General features: G+C 42.3%; 1 protein-coding gene across 2 annotated transcripts in view; it reads right to left on the bottom strand.

Moving 5' to 3' along the window:
• Positions 1 to 14,570, bottom strand: part of PDZRN4 (PDZ domain containing ring finger 4) — a 183,065-nt gene extending 168,495 nt beyond the window's left edge. Inside the window, exon 1 of one of the 2 annotated variants that reach the window (XM_040343868.1) lies at positions 14,249 to 14,570. In XM_040343868.1, the coding sequence (XP_040199802.1) occupies positions 14,249 to 14,317 (69 nt within the window). In that variant the 5' untranslated portion in view covers positions 14,318 to 14,570. The remainder of the gene's footprint in view (positions 1 to 14,248) is intronic. The other variant, XM_040343867.1, reaches the window with a different exon arrangement.
• Positions 14,571 to 20,231: the final 5,661 nt, after the last annotated feature.

Below are 20,231 nucleotides of genomic sequence, written 5' to 3'. Positions count from 1 at the left end.
TACTCCTTTTCTTTTGGACGCTGCATACCCAGTCAATCTAGGACTAGCATTGCTGCCATATATGTGCTCTGGCAGTATAGTTCCAGCACTCGTAGATTAAACTTTACTTACAGCCCACTGCTGCACTTGAGGTGGCCTTGCTACTGTTTGTGCTAATCTGGATGCCAAATGTTATCTTATGATTAGTCTTTAGTGGTAATCACTTTATATGTTAAAATGTGTTCATTTGTTAATACATTTTATGCTTGCCTACTTACCAACCATAATGGGCGACAATATATTACGTTTAATTAACTATCTGATATGCTCCCTTTTTTCTTTGATAAAGCACAACTACTGGGTACAAAATTTGACTTTCAGTGATTTCCTGTGATATTGCATGTCTGTACACTTAACCTGGTGTGTCAGAAGGTCAGAGGTTATTGACAAGTTTGAGGCAAAGAACAGAGGACCCATCTTATCCAGTGGCTCATATGGGGGTAATTCTACACTATATTAGAGTGTCATTTTCACCATTCTGACAAGCAATTCATGGATGATTGCTTTACAGAGGGCATTAGATAGGCTACTGGTAGGCGATATGGCACTCCTCATCGCCTACTTTAATTTCCTTAAACCCTTAAATGCATGCAGGACAGCACCGCAACTATGTAGCATAAATTTTGCGGAATGTGTGTCATCCTCTCTGGCCACCATGTTAAGCTAAAGTGAGGCCCCGTACACACGACCGAGTTTCTCGGCAGAATTCAGCCAGAAACTCGATCGGAGCAGTATTCTGCCGAGAAACCCGGCCGTGTGTACACTTTCGGCCGAGGAAACCGACGAGGATCTCGTCGGGCCAAATAGAGAACATGTTCTCTATTTCCTCGCTAGTCAATGGGAAAACTTGGCTCGCCGAGATCCTCGGCGGCTTCACAAGGAACTCGACGAGCAAAACTATGTGTTTTGCTCGTCGAGTTTCTCGGCCCTGTGTACGGGGCCTCAGTTGTCAAGGGGCAGTAAAACTGTGACTCAACCAGTTATTTTTTACAGCACCCCAACTGTATGAGTAAATGAGCCCTAAGAGCTTTATAAAATGCCTATATACATGGCACACACCAATTTATTTTTATAGTGCACATGTTCAAGATTGTTTTCAGCCAAAATTAGATTTTAAATAAATAATGTCTTTGTAATTGCACAGGGCGCATATAATCTGTACAGATATGTATAACATCCATCCATTGATCACTATGTAAATAGCTCCCAGGTTTAACTCTCACTGTCTAAAGTCTTTCTTTTATGATTTTGCCGTTGGTAAAATCAAAGTGTATTTTGACATGCCCCGAAAACACTTTAATATGTTTTCTCGCAGTGTGTAATTATTTTACTATGGTATACAGAATCCATCTTTGCATTGCCCCATCACAATCTCACAGAAGGTCTTTTAGCCCTAGAAGGTATCTCTTCACTAGCGTGACTCCTGTAATCTTCCAGTCTTATTCCAGGCTGCTCTAGCAGATCCAGCTGTGCTTCTAAATAAAGAGACTGACTGATGTGAAATGCTGTCCTGGAGGAACAAAGCACGGGTCACCAGCGCTGCCAATACCTTCAGCCTCGGTTGGGTATAATAAAAGCTTGAAAGAGGAAGAAAAGATACTAGTTTGACCCTCATTATGGCAAATATAGTAAACACAGGGAGAAAATGAATCCATGTGTAAAGACAACGTAATTGTAACATACAATGCTTTTAAGTTTTCTATATAATGACAGTTCTTTTCATGATTTGTAATTAAATAACATCACGCTTTGTTTTCTTTGCCTCCCTTCCAGAAGTGTTTTTTTTTTTTATTCAATAAAGATATAATTACCTGTGCCATTTCTACAACTGACTCATACCTACCGATTCCCTTCTTAACGTGTCTTTTCTACAGCTGAGCACAAAGGAGGATGCAAACTCATAAATGAGCATCTGTCTGCTTCCAGCACTGGAGGATAGCCTGATTGCTGCTATGTGTACCATACTCCAGAAGATCACCTTCTGTTCTTCACACATCCAAAATCCTCTACAGTTTTTATTTTTACATTTCATAAGGCCACAAAGACAAAGCTGCTTTTTTGACCCATGAATAAGATATATTGCTGTGGATGATACATCTACTTTAAGTGGTTTTATGAATTCCCCAGAAGAAAGCTATTCTTTGCACAGATCTGACCCTGGACCAAGGCTAGTGATCGCCCTGAAGTTAGTGTTCCAAGGAAGAAGAATGATAGGCAGCCTTTCCTTAAGGCTGATGACACAGGGGCAATGTTTTCGCAAAGAATCGCTAATGACATCGATTAAAGTGACACAAAGCTACAGCATACCCTTATTCTCTAAATATAACCCCTACTTTTCTATTTTTTTATGAAATTGTTTAAAGGGGTTGTAAACCCTCCTGTTTTTTCAACTTAAGGCATCCTATGCATTAAGGAGAAAAAACATCTGACAATTACCGGCCCCCCGGCCCCCCGTTTTACCTATCTGAGCCCTGAAACGTCCCACGATGATGACGCGCTGCATCTTTGCCCAGGGTTCTCAGCTCTTGATTGGATAGATTGATAGCAGCACAGCCATTGGCTCCCACTGCTGTCAATCAAATACCATGACGCAGGCACCGGGGGGTGGGGGCAGAGTCCCGCGTTCGGCGGCTATGGACGCCAAATGCTGACCTTGGGAGCGCGCCCACAAGGTAACCCCATTGGGAGAGTGCTCCCAAGAGGGGGTTATCTGATCCGGGGAGGAGCCGAGAGAGCCGTCGAAGGACTCTAGAAAATGGCGTTCGGGGCCACTCTGTGCAAAACGAGCTGCACAGTGGAGGTAAGTATGACATGTTTGTTATTTTTTTTTTTAAAAAACAACCTTTAGTGTCGCTTTAGGCCTCGGTTCACACTATGAATGACACCGGCAGCGAATCACAGTCGCAGTGCGATTTGAATGCGGTGCAGGAAACGTTCACAAATTGTGGCATTTCCTGAACCGCATAAGTGTGAACCTAGTCTAATGCCATGTACACAAGATCGGTCTATCCGATGGAAACGGTCTGATGGATTTATGCCTACACACCATTGGTTAAAAAATCGATCATGTCAGAACACGGTGACGTAAAACACAACGACATGCTGAAAAAAATGAAGTTCAATGCTTCCAAGCATGCGTCGACTTGATTCTGAGCATGCGTGGATTTTTAACCGATGGTCGTGCCTACTAAAGATCGCTTTTTTTCTATTGGTTAGGAATCCAATCGGTTAAATTTAAAACAAGTTGGCTTTTTTTAACCGATGGATAAATAACTGATGGCGCCCACACACGATCGGTTTTGACCAATGAAAATGGTCCATCAGACCGTTCTCATCGGTTTAACCAATCGTGTGTACGCGGCCTTACTGTGTTTTCTGTCTGTTTATAACATCCTCTGTGACCTCCAGAATTTCTTCTTTTGCCTCCTCACTTCTCTTTGTTTGGTACGAGCATTGCACGTTAGTTCTAGTCATGTGCACTATACACACTAAAGCTACTTTCACACTGGCGATTTAGGCTGGTGTGATTTGTACCGGGAGGAATCAGAGGCTCTTATAATCATTATAATGTTCATTATAATGACAGGTCGCTAGCGGCTACAGCTTTTCACTGCTGGGCACAGACAAACTGTGCAGCACTCCAGCAAGTAATCGCAGAGAGTCGCAAATAGCTATGGCCTTCTGCACTCAGAGCCACAGCAGGAATGTCTTTTTCCTGCCAGTACCAGCCTAAATCGCCAGTGTGAATGTAGCCTATAGATCCTGTAGTCCAGGGGTCTCCAAACTTTCTAAGCAAATGGTCAATTTACTATACTTAAGGCTTTAGGCAGGCCAGACTGTGTCTAGAGGGTGTAGGAAATGTTCCGGCATCAGTGCCCCATCGTTGGTTTTAAAGGCAGAAATAGTGCCCCATTGATAGTATCAGTGGGGGGAATGGTGCCCCACCATTGGTGTCAGTTGGTGGAATAGTGCTCGAAGGGCCAAATAATGGCAAGCAATGGGCCACATCCAGTCTCTGGGCCACAGTTTGGAGACCACTGCTATAGTCCATAGCCCACCTCAGGAGGAAGTGAGTGTGGCTATGTTACTACATAGATTGGAGCCATGGTAAAGTCAAATCACAGCAGCAAAACTAGGAATTTGGAAAGTTGTAGAATGCTGAGAGCAATTGATGGTACTTTTTTTGAGTTAAGAATCCATACTTGAAGATATATATATATATATATATATATATTTATAGTTTAGTGTCCATTTAACAGTGTTTTGTAGCTAGTGATTTAATGGCTTAGGGTTGCTGTCACTTTTCAACAGCTTTGGTTTGTTCTCTGCTACAAATCACTTTTCTGCAGTGATTTGTAGCTGCGCATAGCGATTTCTGCAACATTTCATAGAAAAGCATTGAGAGTGAATATCAAGAGCAATTTTGTGGCCAAGCCCAAATGCTGATGAATTTTGATCATCGAGCAACAGAGCCACAAATTGCTTTCAAAATTTTACTGTTAGTGATCCCTTAGAAAGTAATTATTGTTTTCTTAGCGGCAAATTGTTGTAACGAAAAGGGGGGGGGGGTCGCTGTGAGAAAATCGCCCATGTATCATCACTCCTAGGTGCCTCTGCCACTAGTGATCTTGCCACTGCCAATCCTTCACAATTGACAGTGGCAGGATCACTAAGAGGCTGCCAGTTTTGTTCCTATGAATTCTCTCCCTCTGTAGCGGAGGCAGAAAGATGTCACTCCCATTGCTAGCTGTGTGTGGCAATGATTTCATATAGACACACAGGCAGCCCTTCTATGGTCCTGCCACTGGTGATTTGTTGCTAGTGGCAGAATTGCCTGTGTGTCATCAGCCTTAGACCCCTTTCACACTGGGGTGGTTTTCAGGCGCTTGAAATGGCCTCTGCCAAGTGCCTGAAAAATCTCCTCCCATTCATTCAAGTGTGACTTTTCACACTGGAGCGGTGCGCGTGCAGGACGTTACGAAAAGTCCTGTAAGCAGCATCTTTGGGGTGGTTTGGGAGCGCTGTATATAGCGCTCCCAAAATGCTTTGCACATTGGAACGAATGAAGCGCCATGACAAGGAAGTTTTTAACCCCCAAAAAACGCTGCTTAAACAGCGCTAAAGCGCCGCTAAAATGAGCAGTGCTTATCGCTAATGTGGCCCCATTGTGAAAGGGGTCAGGCTCCACGTCCACTGGACTTAAAAAAAAAACATCAGTTACCTTGGCCGAAACAATGCTAATATAGAGTGTTTTTGTTCACAATTTAGGTGAGTTTAGGAGAGTTTTGCGGGTTTTTATGCCAGGAAGCTCCAATCACAAACTCAATCAAGGAGAGGATTTTTTTCCTGCCTCTAAACTTTGAGCTTAAAATATGCCTCATGTGCATGGACACTTAGGATAACATTGAGCTGCTTCTACAGAAAAAACATAAAACTGCTCTAGAAGCAGCAATTTTTTTAAAGTGGTTGTACAACCACTTTTCCCTACGGCTTAAAAGATATTCACCATATATGCCGGCGCCAATATTATCGGCGCATGCGCACTAAAGAAAGGGCACGATCCTTGTCATTTCTATAGTGCCTGTGCCATGACCATCGGCTCCCAATCGCATGCTTGTGACGTCACGCGACTTCAGCCAATAACAGAGCCGGAGTTCACGGCCCCGAAAGAAAGAGGGATTGAAGATGGACACGATTAGACAGTGGGGACAGTGCTGACATCGGAAGCTTCTTCTGCAGGTAAGTGGCACATAATGGGTTAGTATGCCATGCATACTAGCTAATTATGCTTTTACTTTGCAGGGAACAAAGAGGAAGTAAAACCCATGAGGGTTTACTTCCTCTTTAAGCCAGTGTGCATGGAGCCTTAGACCCCTTTCACACTGGGGCGGTTTGCAGGCGCTATTGCGCTAAAAATAGCGCCTGCAAACCGACCCTAAACAGTGGCTGCTGTTTCTCCAATGTTAAAGCCTGAGGGCTTTCCCACTGGAGCGGTGCGCTAGCAGGACCGCTCCAAAAGTCCTGCTAGCAGCATCTTTGGAGCAGTAAGAGGAGCGGTGTGTTTACCACTCCTCCACCACTCCTTCCCATTGAAAGCAATGGGAAACCGCGGCTATACCGCCGGCAATGCGCCTCTGCAGAGGCACATTGCCAGCGGTGTTAACCCTTTTTCGACCGCTAGCGGGGGTTAAAACCGCACTGCTATCGGCCCAATACTGCCGATGGTATAGCGGCGCTAAAAATGGCGGCGCTATAACCGCCAGCGCACCTCCCGCCCCAGTGTGAAAGGGGCCTTAGCCTGAAATATCTGCTTAAAGCGGAGCTCCACCCTAAAGTGGAACTCACGCTGATCGGCACCCGCCCCCCCCTCCGGTGTCACATTTGACACCTTTCAGGGGGGAGGGGGGTGCAGATACCTGTCTAAAGACAGGTATTTGCACCCACTTCCGGCCACACGCGACGGGGCAAAATACGGGTTTTTCTGACTTCCCGTCTGTCGCCCGTTGTGTGCTGGGAATACTCGGCACCCAGCACACAGCGTGTGAGCCAATCGGCGGGCGCAGCGCGACTCGCGCATGCGCCGTAGGGAACCGGGTAGTGAAGCCGGAGCGCTTCACTTCCTGGTTCCCTCACTGAGGATGGCGGGGGGAGCAGCAGAGAGACGAGCGATCGCTCGTCCTCTGCTGCGGACGGCGCTGGACTCCAGCACAGGTAAGTGTCCTAATATTAAAAGTCAGCAGCTGCAGTATTTGTAGCTGCTGGCTTTTAATATTTTTTTATACTGGCACATCCGCTTTAATATATGTTACACTTTGCTTGATACTAGCTGAGTAGATACAATGTTACATGGTTTATTTACTATTTTTAATATAAATACAATGTTATATGCTTTATTTATGTTATATGGGTTTTCTCTCTTTTTTTTAGTTAATTACTGAGTTACGTGTTTTATTTAAATTTTTTTTATGTAATTTTTTATTTGTAAATAATGTCTATTTTTATTTTTACAAATATTTAATGTAAGCTTACTATTTTTAAAACCAACATATAATAATGAGCTTTAAATTGCAGTTCTGCTTTGCTGTACCCACCTACAAGGAAATGACAAATGATAGTCCTCCTTAGACTGAGGATGTGATGATGTGTGCCCTTTAAATCAGCAGCATTAAAACGGTTCAAAGGAGGCTGCAAGCTCTGAATTAGGGGACCGTAAAATTAAAAGGATTTGATCCAGTCAAGTACTAGTGTTTGAGCAGGCTAATTCATTTTCCTTCATCTGATTTGGTTACTAACTGTTGTTTTGGGTTTAGATCACGGTAAGGGTTTCCCACTGACAGGTGCTTGACGTTAACCCCTTCCTGCGCCCAGCAGGAATGCATTGCCCTATGTTGTCTGAACATCCAAAGCAAAAAGATCTTGGCTATAAAAAGACATAGTAGAGTGGAAGGTGTCACACGCACATTACTGCTCCCCTTTGATCCCTTATCAGTGACATTAAACCAACAATACAGTCAGCTGGGACTGGAGGCAGAGTGCATATTACAGGAGAAAATTGCTCACATTTTTCAAGGGATTAAACCTGATCAGAAATACAGCAGAGGAAAGGTGAAGCACCATCTCATCCTGGTTACAGCGATTACTTTTCAGGAGGAATATAACAGTGTTCTAATGAGCCATATTTAAATGTCACTCACCAATACCTGTATTGCTTGGAGCAATTTCTCTACACCTAGACAAGTGACACCAGTCCAACTGTCTCGCTAATCAAACCTGCCTATTCTAAAACTAATTGCCAAAGGTTCTTACCCAGCCTGATCAACGCGCCTGACTCAGGCCCCGTACACACGGCCGAGAAACTTGACGAGCAAAACACATCGTTTTGCTCGTCGAGTTACTTGTGAAGCCGCTGAGGATCTCGGCGAGCCAAGTTTCCCCGTTGACTAAAGAGGAAATAGGCCCCGTACACACGGCCGAGAAACTCGACGAGCAAAACACAACGTTTTGCTCGTCGTGTTCCTTGTGAAGCCGCCGAGGATCTTGGCGAGCCAAGTTTCCCTGTTGACTAACGAGGAAATAGAGAACATGTTCTCTATTTGGCCCGACGAGATCCTCGCCGGTTTCCTTGGCTGAAAGTGTACACACGGCCGGGTTTCTCGGCAGAATACGGCTCCGATCGAGTTTCTGGCTGAATTCTGCCGAGAAACTCGGTCGTGTGTACGGGGCCTAACGCAACTTTTAACATGTTCAGTTTGTAGGATATAGGGCCAGTTCACACCATAGAAATGCAGTCCGGATGCGTTCCAGATGCATGCACGTTTTTCATGCGTCCGGTGCGTTTTTGATGCAGTCCAGTGCATCCCCCCCCCCCCACCTCTTTTTTCTTAACCTTAAATAAAGACATGTGGGTTCCAATGTGTTTTTTATGCGTTTCACAGCGTTTCCAGTGCAAAAAAAAATGCATGTTCTACTTTTTTTTCTGGAACGCACTGGAACTGCAAGCACTGGTGTGAACTATTAGGTAGATTCAGGTAGGGGCGCGCAAATCTAAGGCGGCGTAGCCTAGCGTGTTTACACTACGCCGCCTTAAGTAAGAGAGGCAAGTACTGTATTCTCAAAGTACTTGCCTCCTTACTTAGGGCGGCGTAGCGTAAATGCGGCGGGCGTAAGGGCGCCTAATTCAAATGTGTTGGAGGGGGGCGTGTTTTATGGTAATGAGGCTTTTTTTACTGCGCATGCGCCAGGCGCCTACATTTCACAGTGTGCATTGCGGCTAAGTACGCCGCACGGGCCTATTGATTTAGACGTGGACGTAAACGACGTAAATCCCGATTCGTGGACGACTTACGCAAACGACGTAAAAAATTAGAATCTCGCGGCGGGAACGGCGGCTATACTTCAACATTGTTATTCCACCTAATAAATGGAATAACTTTAGGCCTGCTAATGCCTTACGGAAACAACGTAAATCGACTGCGGCGGCCGGGCGTACGTTCGTGAATCGGCGTATCAACTAATTTACATATTCTACGCTGACCGCAATGGAAGCGCCACCTAGCGGCATCCGAAAAATTGCAACCTAAGATAGGACGGCGCAAGCCGTCTTATCTTACATATGTTTACGCATATCTCTGTTTGAGCATACGCTCAAACATAAGTCGGCGTAGATTCTGAGTTAGGTCGGCTTATCTACTGATAAGCCGGCCTAACTCTTACTGAATCTACCTATATGTCATTAAAAATCATTTAACCTACTTTCCATGCGTTTTTGAGGCCGAAAAAAAAAATAAAACTGGACTGCAAGTGGTGTGAACTGGCCCCTAGAAAGATCAAAGGATAGTTGCAGAAGAATTTTTTTATTTAATTAATTTATTTAATAATCTCAAAAAGGTAAATATAAAATGATGCCATCAGCACCCCACCCTTTACCTACCCCAACACCCCCCCCCCTTTTTCCCCCTTAATTTTCCTCTTTAATTTCAATATTATTTTCGTATACAACTCAAACAGTTGTAAATTGGAACATTCTATAATCATTCTACTATAGACTAAGCAATAAAATAACGTGAGAATCACACCCTCCACCTATAGTATGACAATACAAATGATGTGTAAAACTTTGAAATGTACAAAAACTACATTTTACTCATACCAAGATCACATTTCCTAGATGTAAAATGCCTTTCATTACTCAATCCAAGAATATCCTATTGTTCTAATGTTACAATGGATGTTATATGCTAATATTTCTCATGTTTACTCAATAAAAATGTATGAAACAAAAAAATAAATAATCATCTCCCTTTGGGATCAATAAAGTCTAAAGTTTTCTGAATGGGTATTATATAGTGCCAACATTTTAAGCAGTGCTTTACATCACATCGGTTCCTGCTCTCAAGAAGCTTACAATCTAAGGTCCCTTCCTCACATGCATACTACTGCCATTTAGACAGGAGCCAATTAATTATTGAATGCCTTTTTTTTAACGGATCTTGAGCTCAGTTCTACAGCATCACCCATATGGCCAAACCTTATCTAATCATGCTAAACAATATAATAAAATTATATATAATAATACAGTGGCTTAGTGGTTAGCACTTCAGCCTTGCAGTGCTGGGGTCCCTGGGTTGACTCAAAGTCAGGACACTATCTGCATGGCGTTTGCATGCCCTCCCTGTGCTTGCGTGGGTTGCCTCCCGCGCAAGTACAAGGAGAGCATGACGTGACAGTAAGTTGTTTGGATCCTGTGTTAAATTGACCCTACTCTATGTGAGATAGGGATCTTAGATTGTAAGCTCCTTGATGTGAATGTACATGTAAAGCGCTGTGCATATTGTCAGAGCTATATAGATACCTGTAATATATAAAATACAGAAAGACTAGAGACACAGACAAACATTAGACAGGTTCTTTGCACAGACTAGAGCAGCTTTCTCAACCTTTTCAGCATGGAGGAACCCTTGAAATAACTTTCTGGTCTCAGGGAACCCCTGCTAAAAGTGACCATATCTAATACTCCTGATACATTAGTGTGATAGTCAGTGGAAAGAATGCTCCTAATCAGTGCCGGCCCAAGACATTGCGCTACCTGGTACCAAGAATGAAATGCTGCCCCCCTCCCCCCCCCAAAACAAATTACACCCACCAAAATGCCCCCACATCCATTATTTTATATCATGATAACTAAAGTGGACCTATCATGGCTCTATACATGTATATAGGAGTATAAAAAGGACCTGTTATGGCTCTATTCATGCAATGAGCCCCACAGAGGAGCAGAGAGCAGAACAGGAGGAACGGTCGGGCGGCAATTAGCCCCAGAGTGGAGTGGAGAGCGGAGCTGGCGCAATGGGATGGCGGGCGGGCGGCAATTTGCCGCCCCCCTGAAAGTGCTACCTGGTACAATGGTACCATTGGGTCCAATGGTAGGGCCGGCCCTGCTCCTTATGCTCTGTACACACGATCGGTTTGTCTGATGAAAACAGACCAATGGACCGTTTTCATCGGACGAACCGATCGTGTGTGGGCCCCATCAGTTTTTTCCCCATCGGTGAAAAAAAAATAGAACCTGTTTTAAATTCGTCTGTGGGGAAATCCATCGGTCAAAAATCCATGCATGCTCAGAATCAAGTCGACGCATGCTCGGAAGCATTGAACTTCATTTTTCTCTGCACGTCGTAGTGTTTTACGTCACCGCGTTGGACACGATCGGATTTTCAACCGATGGTGTGTAGGCAAGACTGATGAAAGTCAGCTTCATCGGATATCGGATGAAAAAATCCATCGGTTCGTTTTCATCAGACAAACCGATCGTGTGTACAGGGCATTACACTTGTCATTGAAAAGAGGAACCCCCTTACAGATAGCTAAAAAGACCAATGGTGTCACTGGAAACTTATCTGAGAGGCCAAAACCGGTCACTATTCAAGGAACCCCTAACAACTTCTGGAGGAACCACGGAACCCTGGTTGAGAAACCCTGGGCAAGAGGTATATCAAGTTTTAAATGTAGAGGGAAATTATCGCTCCTACATCAAGCTGCATACGTATGAATTACCTTTTTTGGTTTCTAAACCAACTGGGTCAACATTAAACTAAATCTGACCATACACATTAAGATCCGATTGTCCGATCTTATTTAACAACTATGGCTATCTGCCTGATTGGCTAGGAAGTTCTTTATATTCCATATTTTAGTAAAGCTTGCACAAAGATTGTTAGGTCAGATTGTAACGTGTGTGGTGACCCTTCAACTTTGCCCCCAGCAGTCATTAATAATGTTAATCTGGCATTACCTTTCAACAATGACATAGTGCCGTTTTTATATTTAATTAATACTCCAGATCATTTAGGAAAGAGGGTAATGAGATTTTGAACTGATTACCATGCTAATATACATTAAGGCCACTCCAGGTAGCCAGTCCACTCTTTCATTAGCCCGCTGTGAAATGAATGGCATCAGAAAGCCAGTTTGCTGCCTGTGTGCTTCCCACCTAGCTGCTTCTGTGCCAATAAGACCACCAACGCTTCTCAGTGCAGTGTGCCATCACCAATACTGCTTAAAGTGCTGGAGCTCAGTTGCTGTCAGCAACAATTTGTCATGGACTGAACAATCTAATACAAGAACAACCAGAGCTTAAAAAGGCACAATCCCTGGCTCCGACGCTCATGCTAACAAGCATACACAATTTACAACGCACCAGAGAAAGGACAGCAGGCTTGTTACTGATTAGTTATTACATCCACTGCTCACTGTCACTTTCCATTCTTGGAATATACAATAATACATACATTAAGGGGAATTTACTAAGACAGCGCCTGGTAACCAATCAGCTTCTAGCTTTCATTTCCAAAACTGAACAAGTTGAAGCTGGAAGCTGATTGGTTACTATGCACAGCTGCACCACATTGTGGGGAGTTTATCAAAACTGGAGCAGCTAGGATATGAAGCAGCTGTGGATGGTAACCAATCAGCTTCTAGCTTTAGCTTGTTGACTTAAACTTTGCAAATGAAAGATAGAACCTTATTGGTTGCCATGGACAGCTGCTCTAATTGTAATAAATTCCCCCATAAAGTTTGGAGCAGCTGTGCATAGCATCAGCTTGCGCAGTCATGCTTTGAAAATAAAAGTTGGAACCTTACTAGTCACCATGCACAACTGCTCCAGTTTTATATATATATATATATATATATATATATATATATATATATATATATATATATATATATATATATATATATATATATATATATATATATATATATATAATCTGGAGCAGCTGTGCATAGCACTCAATTAGCTTGTTCAGGTAAGCTTTGAAAATTATATTGGTCGCCATGCACAACTGCTCCAGTTTTAATACATTTCCTCCATAGGACCTGGAGCCAATAGGCTTCTAACTTCAGCTTGTTCAGTTAATCTTTGCAAATGAAAGATAGAACCTCATTGGTTGCCATGCACAACTGCTACATTTTTCATAAATCGCCCCATTGGAATCTGGAGCAGCTGTGCATAGCAACCAATAGATTTAAAGCTTCAGCTTGTTCAGTTTAGCTTTGGATTAGAATCTGGAAGCTGACTGGTTGCTGCTGATTCTGGCTGCTCCAGTTTTGATAAATTCCCATCAATCTGCTCCAGTTTTGATAAATTCCCATCAATCTGCTCCAGTTTTGATAAAGTCCCTTCTATCTGCTACCGTTTTGATAAATTCCCATCTATCTGCTCCAGTTTTGATAAATTCCCATCAATCTGCTCCAGTTTTGATAAATTCCCATTAATCTGCTCCAGTTTTGATAAAGTCCCTTTCTATCTGCTCCCGTTTTGATAAATTCCCATCAATCTGCTCCAGTTTTGATAAATTCCCTTCTATCTGCCCCAGTTTTGATAAATTCCCATCAATCTGCTCCAGTTTTGATAAATTCCCATCAATCTGCTCCAGTTTTGATAAATTCCCTTCTATCTGCTCCAGTTTTGATAAATTCCCTTCTATCTGCTCCAGTTTTGAAAAATTCCCATCAATCTGCTCCAGTTTTGATAAATTCCCTTCTATCTGCTCCAGTTTTGATAAATTCCCATCTATCTGCTCCAGTTTTGATAAATTCCCATCTATCTGCTCCAGTTTTGATAAATTTGCTTCTATCTGCTCCAGTTTTTATACATTCCCATCAATCTGATCCAGTTGTTATACATTCCCTTCTATCTGATCCAGTTTTTATACATTCCCTTCTATCTGATCCAGTTTTTATACATTCCCATCTGCTCCAGTTTTGATAAATTCCTCTCTATCTGCTCCAATTTTATGAAAATCCACACAATTCTGCTTAGCAGCAAAAACATATGACAACAATTCTAGGCATTCATTGTACAACTTCGAAGGCAACATTTAGAATTCATTCATTTGTCACATTATCCGGCAAAGCTACAAACACCAAAAATACATATAATAAACAGCAATCTAGAATATAAAAAGCAATGCACAAGTACAGAAGCCCATCAGGAGTAGCGGATGACAATAAAATATACAGTTTGATTGGCTGCTATGGATAACAACACTTTGCACATGGCTACTTGACTTAGTAAATAAGCCTGCCGCTCACAAAGCAAATCTAACACAAGTGCACTGTGGCTTTCCATGTGCGATCCTCAGCACCTTGTTCAGCACCTTGTTCAGCACCCTGCTGAGCTGTGTCCATCTATAGAGCAGGCACTCACCTGGGAAACTTCATACAGCAGTTTGTAATGCTCCTCTCGCTTCTGAAAAGTACACAGATTGCAACCCATTGTAAGCTGGAGGAAAGGTACAAGGCGCCGGATTCCCTGTTGTGTGAGCAGAAGATGCTGTGATAGGGGATCACCCTCCCGACTGGACTGCTGCTGTTCATCAGTCACTCCGACTCCTCTACACTACACAGGCACAGCAGTGTGAGCGGACAGCCAGGCTATGAGCAGCGTCCTCCTCTCCTCTCCTCTCCTCTCCTCTCCTCTAAGTAGCTGACATCGCTGTACTCCTTGTCTACACTCCGCCTGTCTACCTCCGCATCACCGCACATCACTACACACCATCCACCACCTCATGAATATTAATCCGGCTCATGGATTATTTATCATGGGGAGGCTGCTTATGACACGTCAATATCCGCTAATTAACAAACAAAATGCACCCATGTTAATATACCTTCCCTCTAATATGGGTATAGGGAGCAGAGGGGAGTATACTGGACCACACGAATTATTAATTACTCTTCATCATATTCCACAGTCGGCACTTACATAGAGGCAACAATGCATGGGGCTGAGCTGGTGCAGTTAAAATAAATAAATACATATATAAATATATATCTATTTATATATATATAAAAATGTATATATATATATATATATATATATATATATACAAAAATATATATATATATATATATATATATATATATATATATATATATATATATATATATATATATATATATATATATATATATATATATATATATATATATATATATATATATATATATATATATATATATATATATATATATATATATATATAGCTATATATATATATCTATCTATATATATATATATATATATATATAGGTATATATTTATTTATTTATACATTTGTTTATTTCGGGTACTTAAATAGCACCATCAATTTACACAGTGTGTTAAATAGACAAACCTACACACACCACACACAGACACACACACATATATATATATATATATATATATATATATATATATATATATATATACATATAATCAGGGTTCAAGTCCTGCGGGAACGCGTGGGAACGGAGTCCCTGCACTTTTTTCACAGCAGGAACGCAGTTCCCTTTGCAGGACTAGAGCAGCCGAGCCGCCCGAGCCAATCCTTCACTAAGCGGCGATGCCCAGCTCGAGTCACTGTCAGGGGCAGGCGAACCCTAGTAATCCCTGGCCGCTTCCTGTATATGGATTCATCGGGTAGTGTGCGCGTATTCAGTCACTTCCTCGATGCCGCAATGTCTCCTGGGAGCCAGAAAGAAGTTCTTTCTAAATCCCGCGATAACTCGCGGCAGACCTCCGCAATGTCTCCTGGGAACAATGACAAAAGCTCCCAGGAGACATTACAGCATCGAGGAAGTAATGGAATACCCGCACACTACCCGGTGAATCCATATACAGGAAGTGGACAGTAACAAAGGATTACTAAGGTACAGTGGATCAAAAAAAAAAAAACATGCGGTTTAGTAATTATGCATATGAGCGTATCTTTTTTTTTTGGTGGGGAAGTGGATCTTGGGTGGGAGTTCCCACACTTTTTTCCCCAGGACTTGACCCCTGCATATAATATATATGGATAGAGAGAGATAGATATATATCTATATATATAGATATATAAATATCTATATATATTTTTCTATATATATGTATATAGATACATAGATGGATAGCTAGATATCTATCTATCTATCTATCTATCTATCTATCTATCTATCTATCTATCTATCTATCTATCTATCTATCTATCTATCTATCTATCTATCGCGATATAGATAGATATAAGGATATAGATATATAGATAGATATATATGTAGATAGATATATAGCTATCTATCTATCTATCTATATATATATATATATATATATCTATATATCTATATATATATATATATATATATATATATATATATATATATATATAAATCTATATATATATGTGTGTGTAAGGCTGGCCGAAGGCTATTTAATCCTCCTCCTCTGTTGGGGCTGGTGTTGTCGGCATTTCTGGGTTCCCACCCACCCGTTTCCCCCAGCCTTCATACATACTTATAATACTTTCTTACATTCAGGGTATGCCCTCTTTTCAGGCATACTGCCTAGCTAGGACAAGGCACACCTCAGGCCTTGGTTCTTAGGAGTATCGCATTTCCACTTGAAGACTCTGACTACATATATATATATACAGTAAAACCTTGGATTGCGAGCATAATTCATTCCGGAAACATGCTTGTAATCCAAAGCACTCTTATATCAAAGCAAATTTCCCCATAAGAAATAATGGAAACTCAGATGATTCGTTCCACAACCATTTATTCATAGGTCCTTCACTTTATCGTCCATAGTCCATATAAAAAAGATTATAGCAATGTGAATTTTGTGTAACCATAAAATGTCCATCCATAAACAGAAGCCTCCATAAGGGGATTAGAACCAAAATCCAGCAGGAGCTACAGAGTATAAAAGAGGAGAGAGGCACCTCTAAGGCCTTGTACTCACGACCGGATCTGTGCGCTGGAAACTGTCTGCCCGACAGTTTCCGGCGTACAAGGCTGATTTGTGTTTTGTTCCGCTGGCGTGTACACACCAGCGGACCAAATTCCCGTCGTACCGGAACGCGTGCACGTAAACTACGTACGACGTCACTATAAAGGGGAAGACCAAAGTTAATGGCGCCGCCCTCTGTTCCTCTTTTGCTAGTTACGGGTTTGCTCGTGTTAGTGAAGGTTTGGTTAGAGCTGATTCGCGCTTCTCGGTCTCCAGGCTTTGACAGCGTGTATTCACGGGTTCAGTGCGTGTGCTTGCGGTAACGTAGTTGTCATTCGGCTATAGGCAAGCAGGTTGTTTCTGCTTTAGCAGTTGCATCCTGTGCGCTCGTATCTGTTTGTCACGCGTTTGTCGCAGGTAGTGCTGGATTTGCGAGTGCTTTCTGTTTCAGTGTGTTCTTGACTGACCAGCCGGCCGGTTTGAAGCCATGATGGAGCAGCAGCGTCAATTTTCGCGAGTTGGTGCTGTTTATGGGATGGCTGCTGGATATGTTCATTTGTCCAGTACTTTGGCCAGAAACAGGGGGCGGAGGCGTTTCTGGACCAAGAATTGGTTGCGCCAGCGTGACCAGTTCTCACATATGCCTCTGCTTAGGGAACTCCAGGAGAATAATCCTAATGACTTTAGGAATTTTCTCCGCATGACGGACCCCGTATTCAACAGTCTGCTGGAACTTCTGTCCCCCTATATCACGAGGCAGGACACTGTGATGCGCCAAGCCATCACGGCCGAGCAGAGGCTTATTGCCACGTTGCGGTACCTGGCGACTGGGAGGAGCCTGCAGGACCTCAAGTTCTCGACAGGCATCTCTCCGCAGGCGCTTGGGGTCATCATACCGGACACGTGTGCTGCCATCATCAAAGTTATGCATGAGGAGTATATTAAGGTAAGTTTCCTGGCTGTAATAATGTTGCTAACTAACTTTATTTTTAATTTCCCAGATATGCTGTGTGTTTAACTAACGTTACCTTTTCTCCCTATGCATGTTGATATAAGCTTTACATGTTTTATTCTTGGCCTACCTGCATATTTGTCCCTTACCCAATATTAACCTGTCCAGCATGCTATCCTAGGGACAAACCCACCTTGCCATTTTTTCAAACAGGACTTTTTGTTTTTTGTGTCCCCCCCCCCCCCTTCAAACTTTTATTGTCCCCATCAGAGGGCTGTGGAGTCTCTTAATGAAGTGGCCCTATATATTTCATTTCCCAAATTCTCCATGCACATTTTTCTAATGCAATTTTAATACTGTGAACTGTCACAAGGATGCTTGTAGGATGTTTTTGTTACAAAGTACTAAATCTCTATTTTTGTTTGTCCCCACAGCTACCCTCCACACCACAGGAATGGCAGTCTGTGGCTTCCCAATTTGCCCAGCGGTGGGATTTTCCAAACTGCGGTGGAGCAATAGATGGGAAACACGTCCGCATTGTGCCCCCACCCCGCTCGGGGTCCTACTATTATAATTACAAGGGTTATCATAGTATTGTGTTGATGGCGGTGGTATCGGCACAGTATGAGTTTCTATATGTGGACGTGGGGAAGAACGGCCGGATGTCTGATGGGGGAGTGTTCGCACGGACTGATTTCTATGATCGTCTCCAAGCTGGTGGTCTGGCATTGCCACCAGATGAAGATAATGTGGAAGGACTTCCGTTTGTGTTCCTAGCGGACGAGGCTTTCGGGCTTGGTCCTCACCTCATGCGGCCTTTTCCCCAGAGGACCCTCACCTCAGAGAGGAGTGTGTTTAATTTTCGGTTGGGCAGGGCTCGGAGGGTAGTCGAGAATGCCTTTGGGATACTCACCAACCGGTTCCGCCTGTTCAGGACATCGATACATCTGGCGGAATATAAATTGGACACCGTTGTATTTGCCTGCTGCATTTTGCACAACTTTTTACGCAGGCACTCCCAGACGTACCTACCCGACATCGGTTCTGAGGCAAGACTACCCTCAGATCCCCTTCCCGGGCTGGACACTGGTCGCGCTGGCTTGGCCCCCCAATCAGCTTGTGAGGTACGCGACAAATATGTTGAGTACTTCATGGGTCGGGGGGCCATTGCTATGCCAGATCATATTTCTTTCTAATTCGGCCCCCAAAGAAAGGAATATTCTAAAAAATAATAAATAATTAGACCATTGGACTTTATACAGTTGTTTGTCATTAATGCTTTTTCTCTTTTTCTGTCTTCCTGGTTCTCTAACTAACTTCTTCAATTGTAATGCATAATTGATTTCTCCACTTTTAGTAACTAACCACATTTTGCACAGTATTCACTCATCTACAAACAGGGTATTGAGTCTAGAAATAAGAAGCAACTCCATTTGTAAATTTTGAGGTCAAGTATTTTAATTTTTGCTTGTTCATGACCCCAAAAATTATTTTATAGTTTTTTCATTACTCCCTGCTTTTGTACTTAGGAGTCTACAAAATTTTTTTAGAATTTTTTTTTTTTTTCAGGTAATTCAACCAAAAATATTATGCAGATTATACATTTATTAACAAGTTCACTTTTTTTTTTAGCAAATATAGTTAGATTTATTGTTTACATATATATATATATATATATAGATTATTTTTGGTGGGGTGTTTACCGCCTTATTTTTTTTTTTTGGGCATATTTTTTATGCACAAAAAACAATAATTTTTTGACCATTTTTTTTGTTTTTGGTGTGTTTTTCTAAAAGTAAATTTTTCGGTGAGATTTTGGAGTCAAATCTCTACTTCACTAAATTCAGTGATTAGAGAGATTTATAATTCTATATATATATATTTTAAATTTTTTGGCGTTGTTTATTCTTTATGGTCTAAACTTTATAGTATCCCAAAATGTTCAACATGGTCAAAAAGTAACAAAATCCAATTCCAAAAATATAAAAACTCACAACAGCAGTCAGTCATGGTGTGCTTTCACACTGGAACACGCCAAAATTGGAAGATACACACATTCAGTGCAAACTCGCCAAATGTCATTGGTTCAACAGACAAATGGCCACATGTGCTATCTGACATCATGGGTGATCAATGTCTGTGTTCTGTGGGAGCAAACCCTTCCTCTCAACTACTTGAGGATGGAGGAGGGGGTTGGACCCACAAAGCACAGACATTAGATATTCTGTGATGGCAGATAGCACATGTTGGCACACTGTGTGTGTATCTTCAAATTTTGGCGTATTCATTATTCAAACTGTAAAAATGTTTGTGGGGGCGGGGGATGGGCGGGGGGTGTTTCAGTCTTTGACACGGCCCATCATGTCAATAATGTTTTTAAAATTAGATTCGATCACCATCATTCTTTGCCGCATATTGTCCATTTCCGTGCTGCATTCCAAAAGGACATTTGTTACATTCTGTTCCATGAGAAACATCCTTTCACGCATA

The sequence above is a fragment of the Rana temporaria genome, chromosome 3 (assembly GCF_905171775.1).
Source record: "Rana temporaria chromosome 3, aRanTem1.1, whole genome shotgun sequence".
NCBI classification, from domain to species: Eukaryota; Metazoa; Chordata; class Amphibia; order Anura; family Ranidae; genus Rana; species Rana temporaria.
This window is presented reverse-complemented; position numbering and strand designations above follow the sequence as displayed.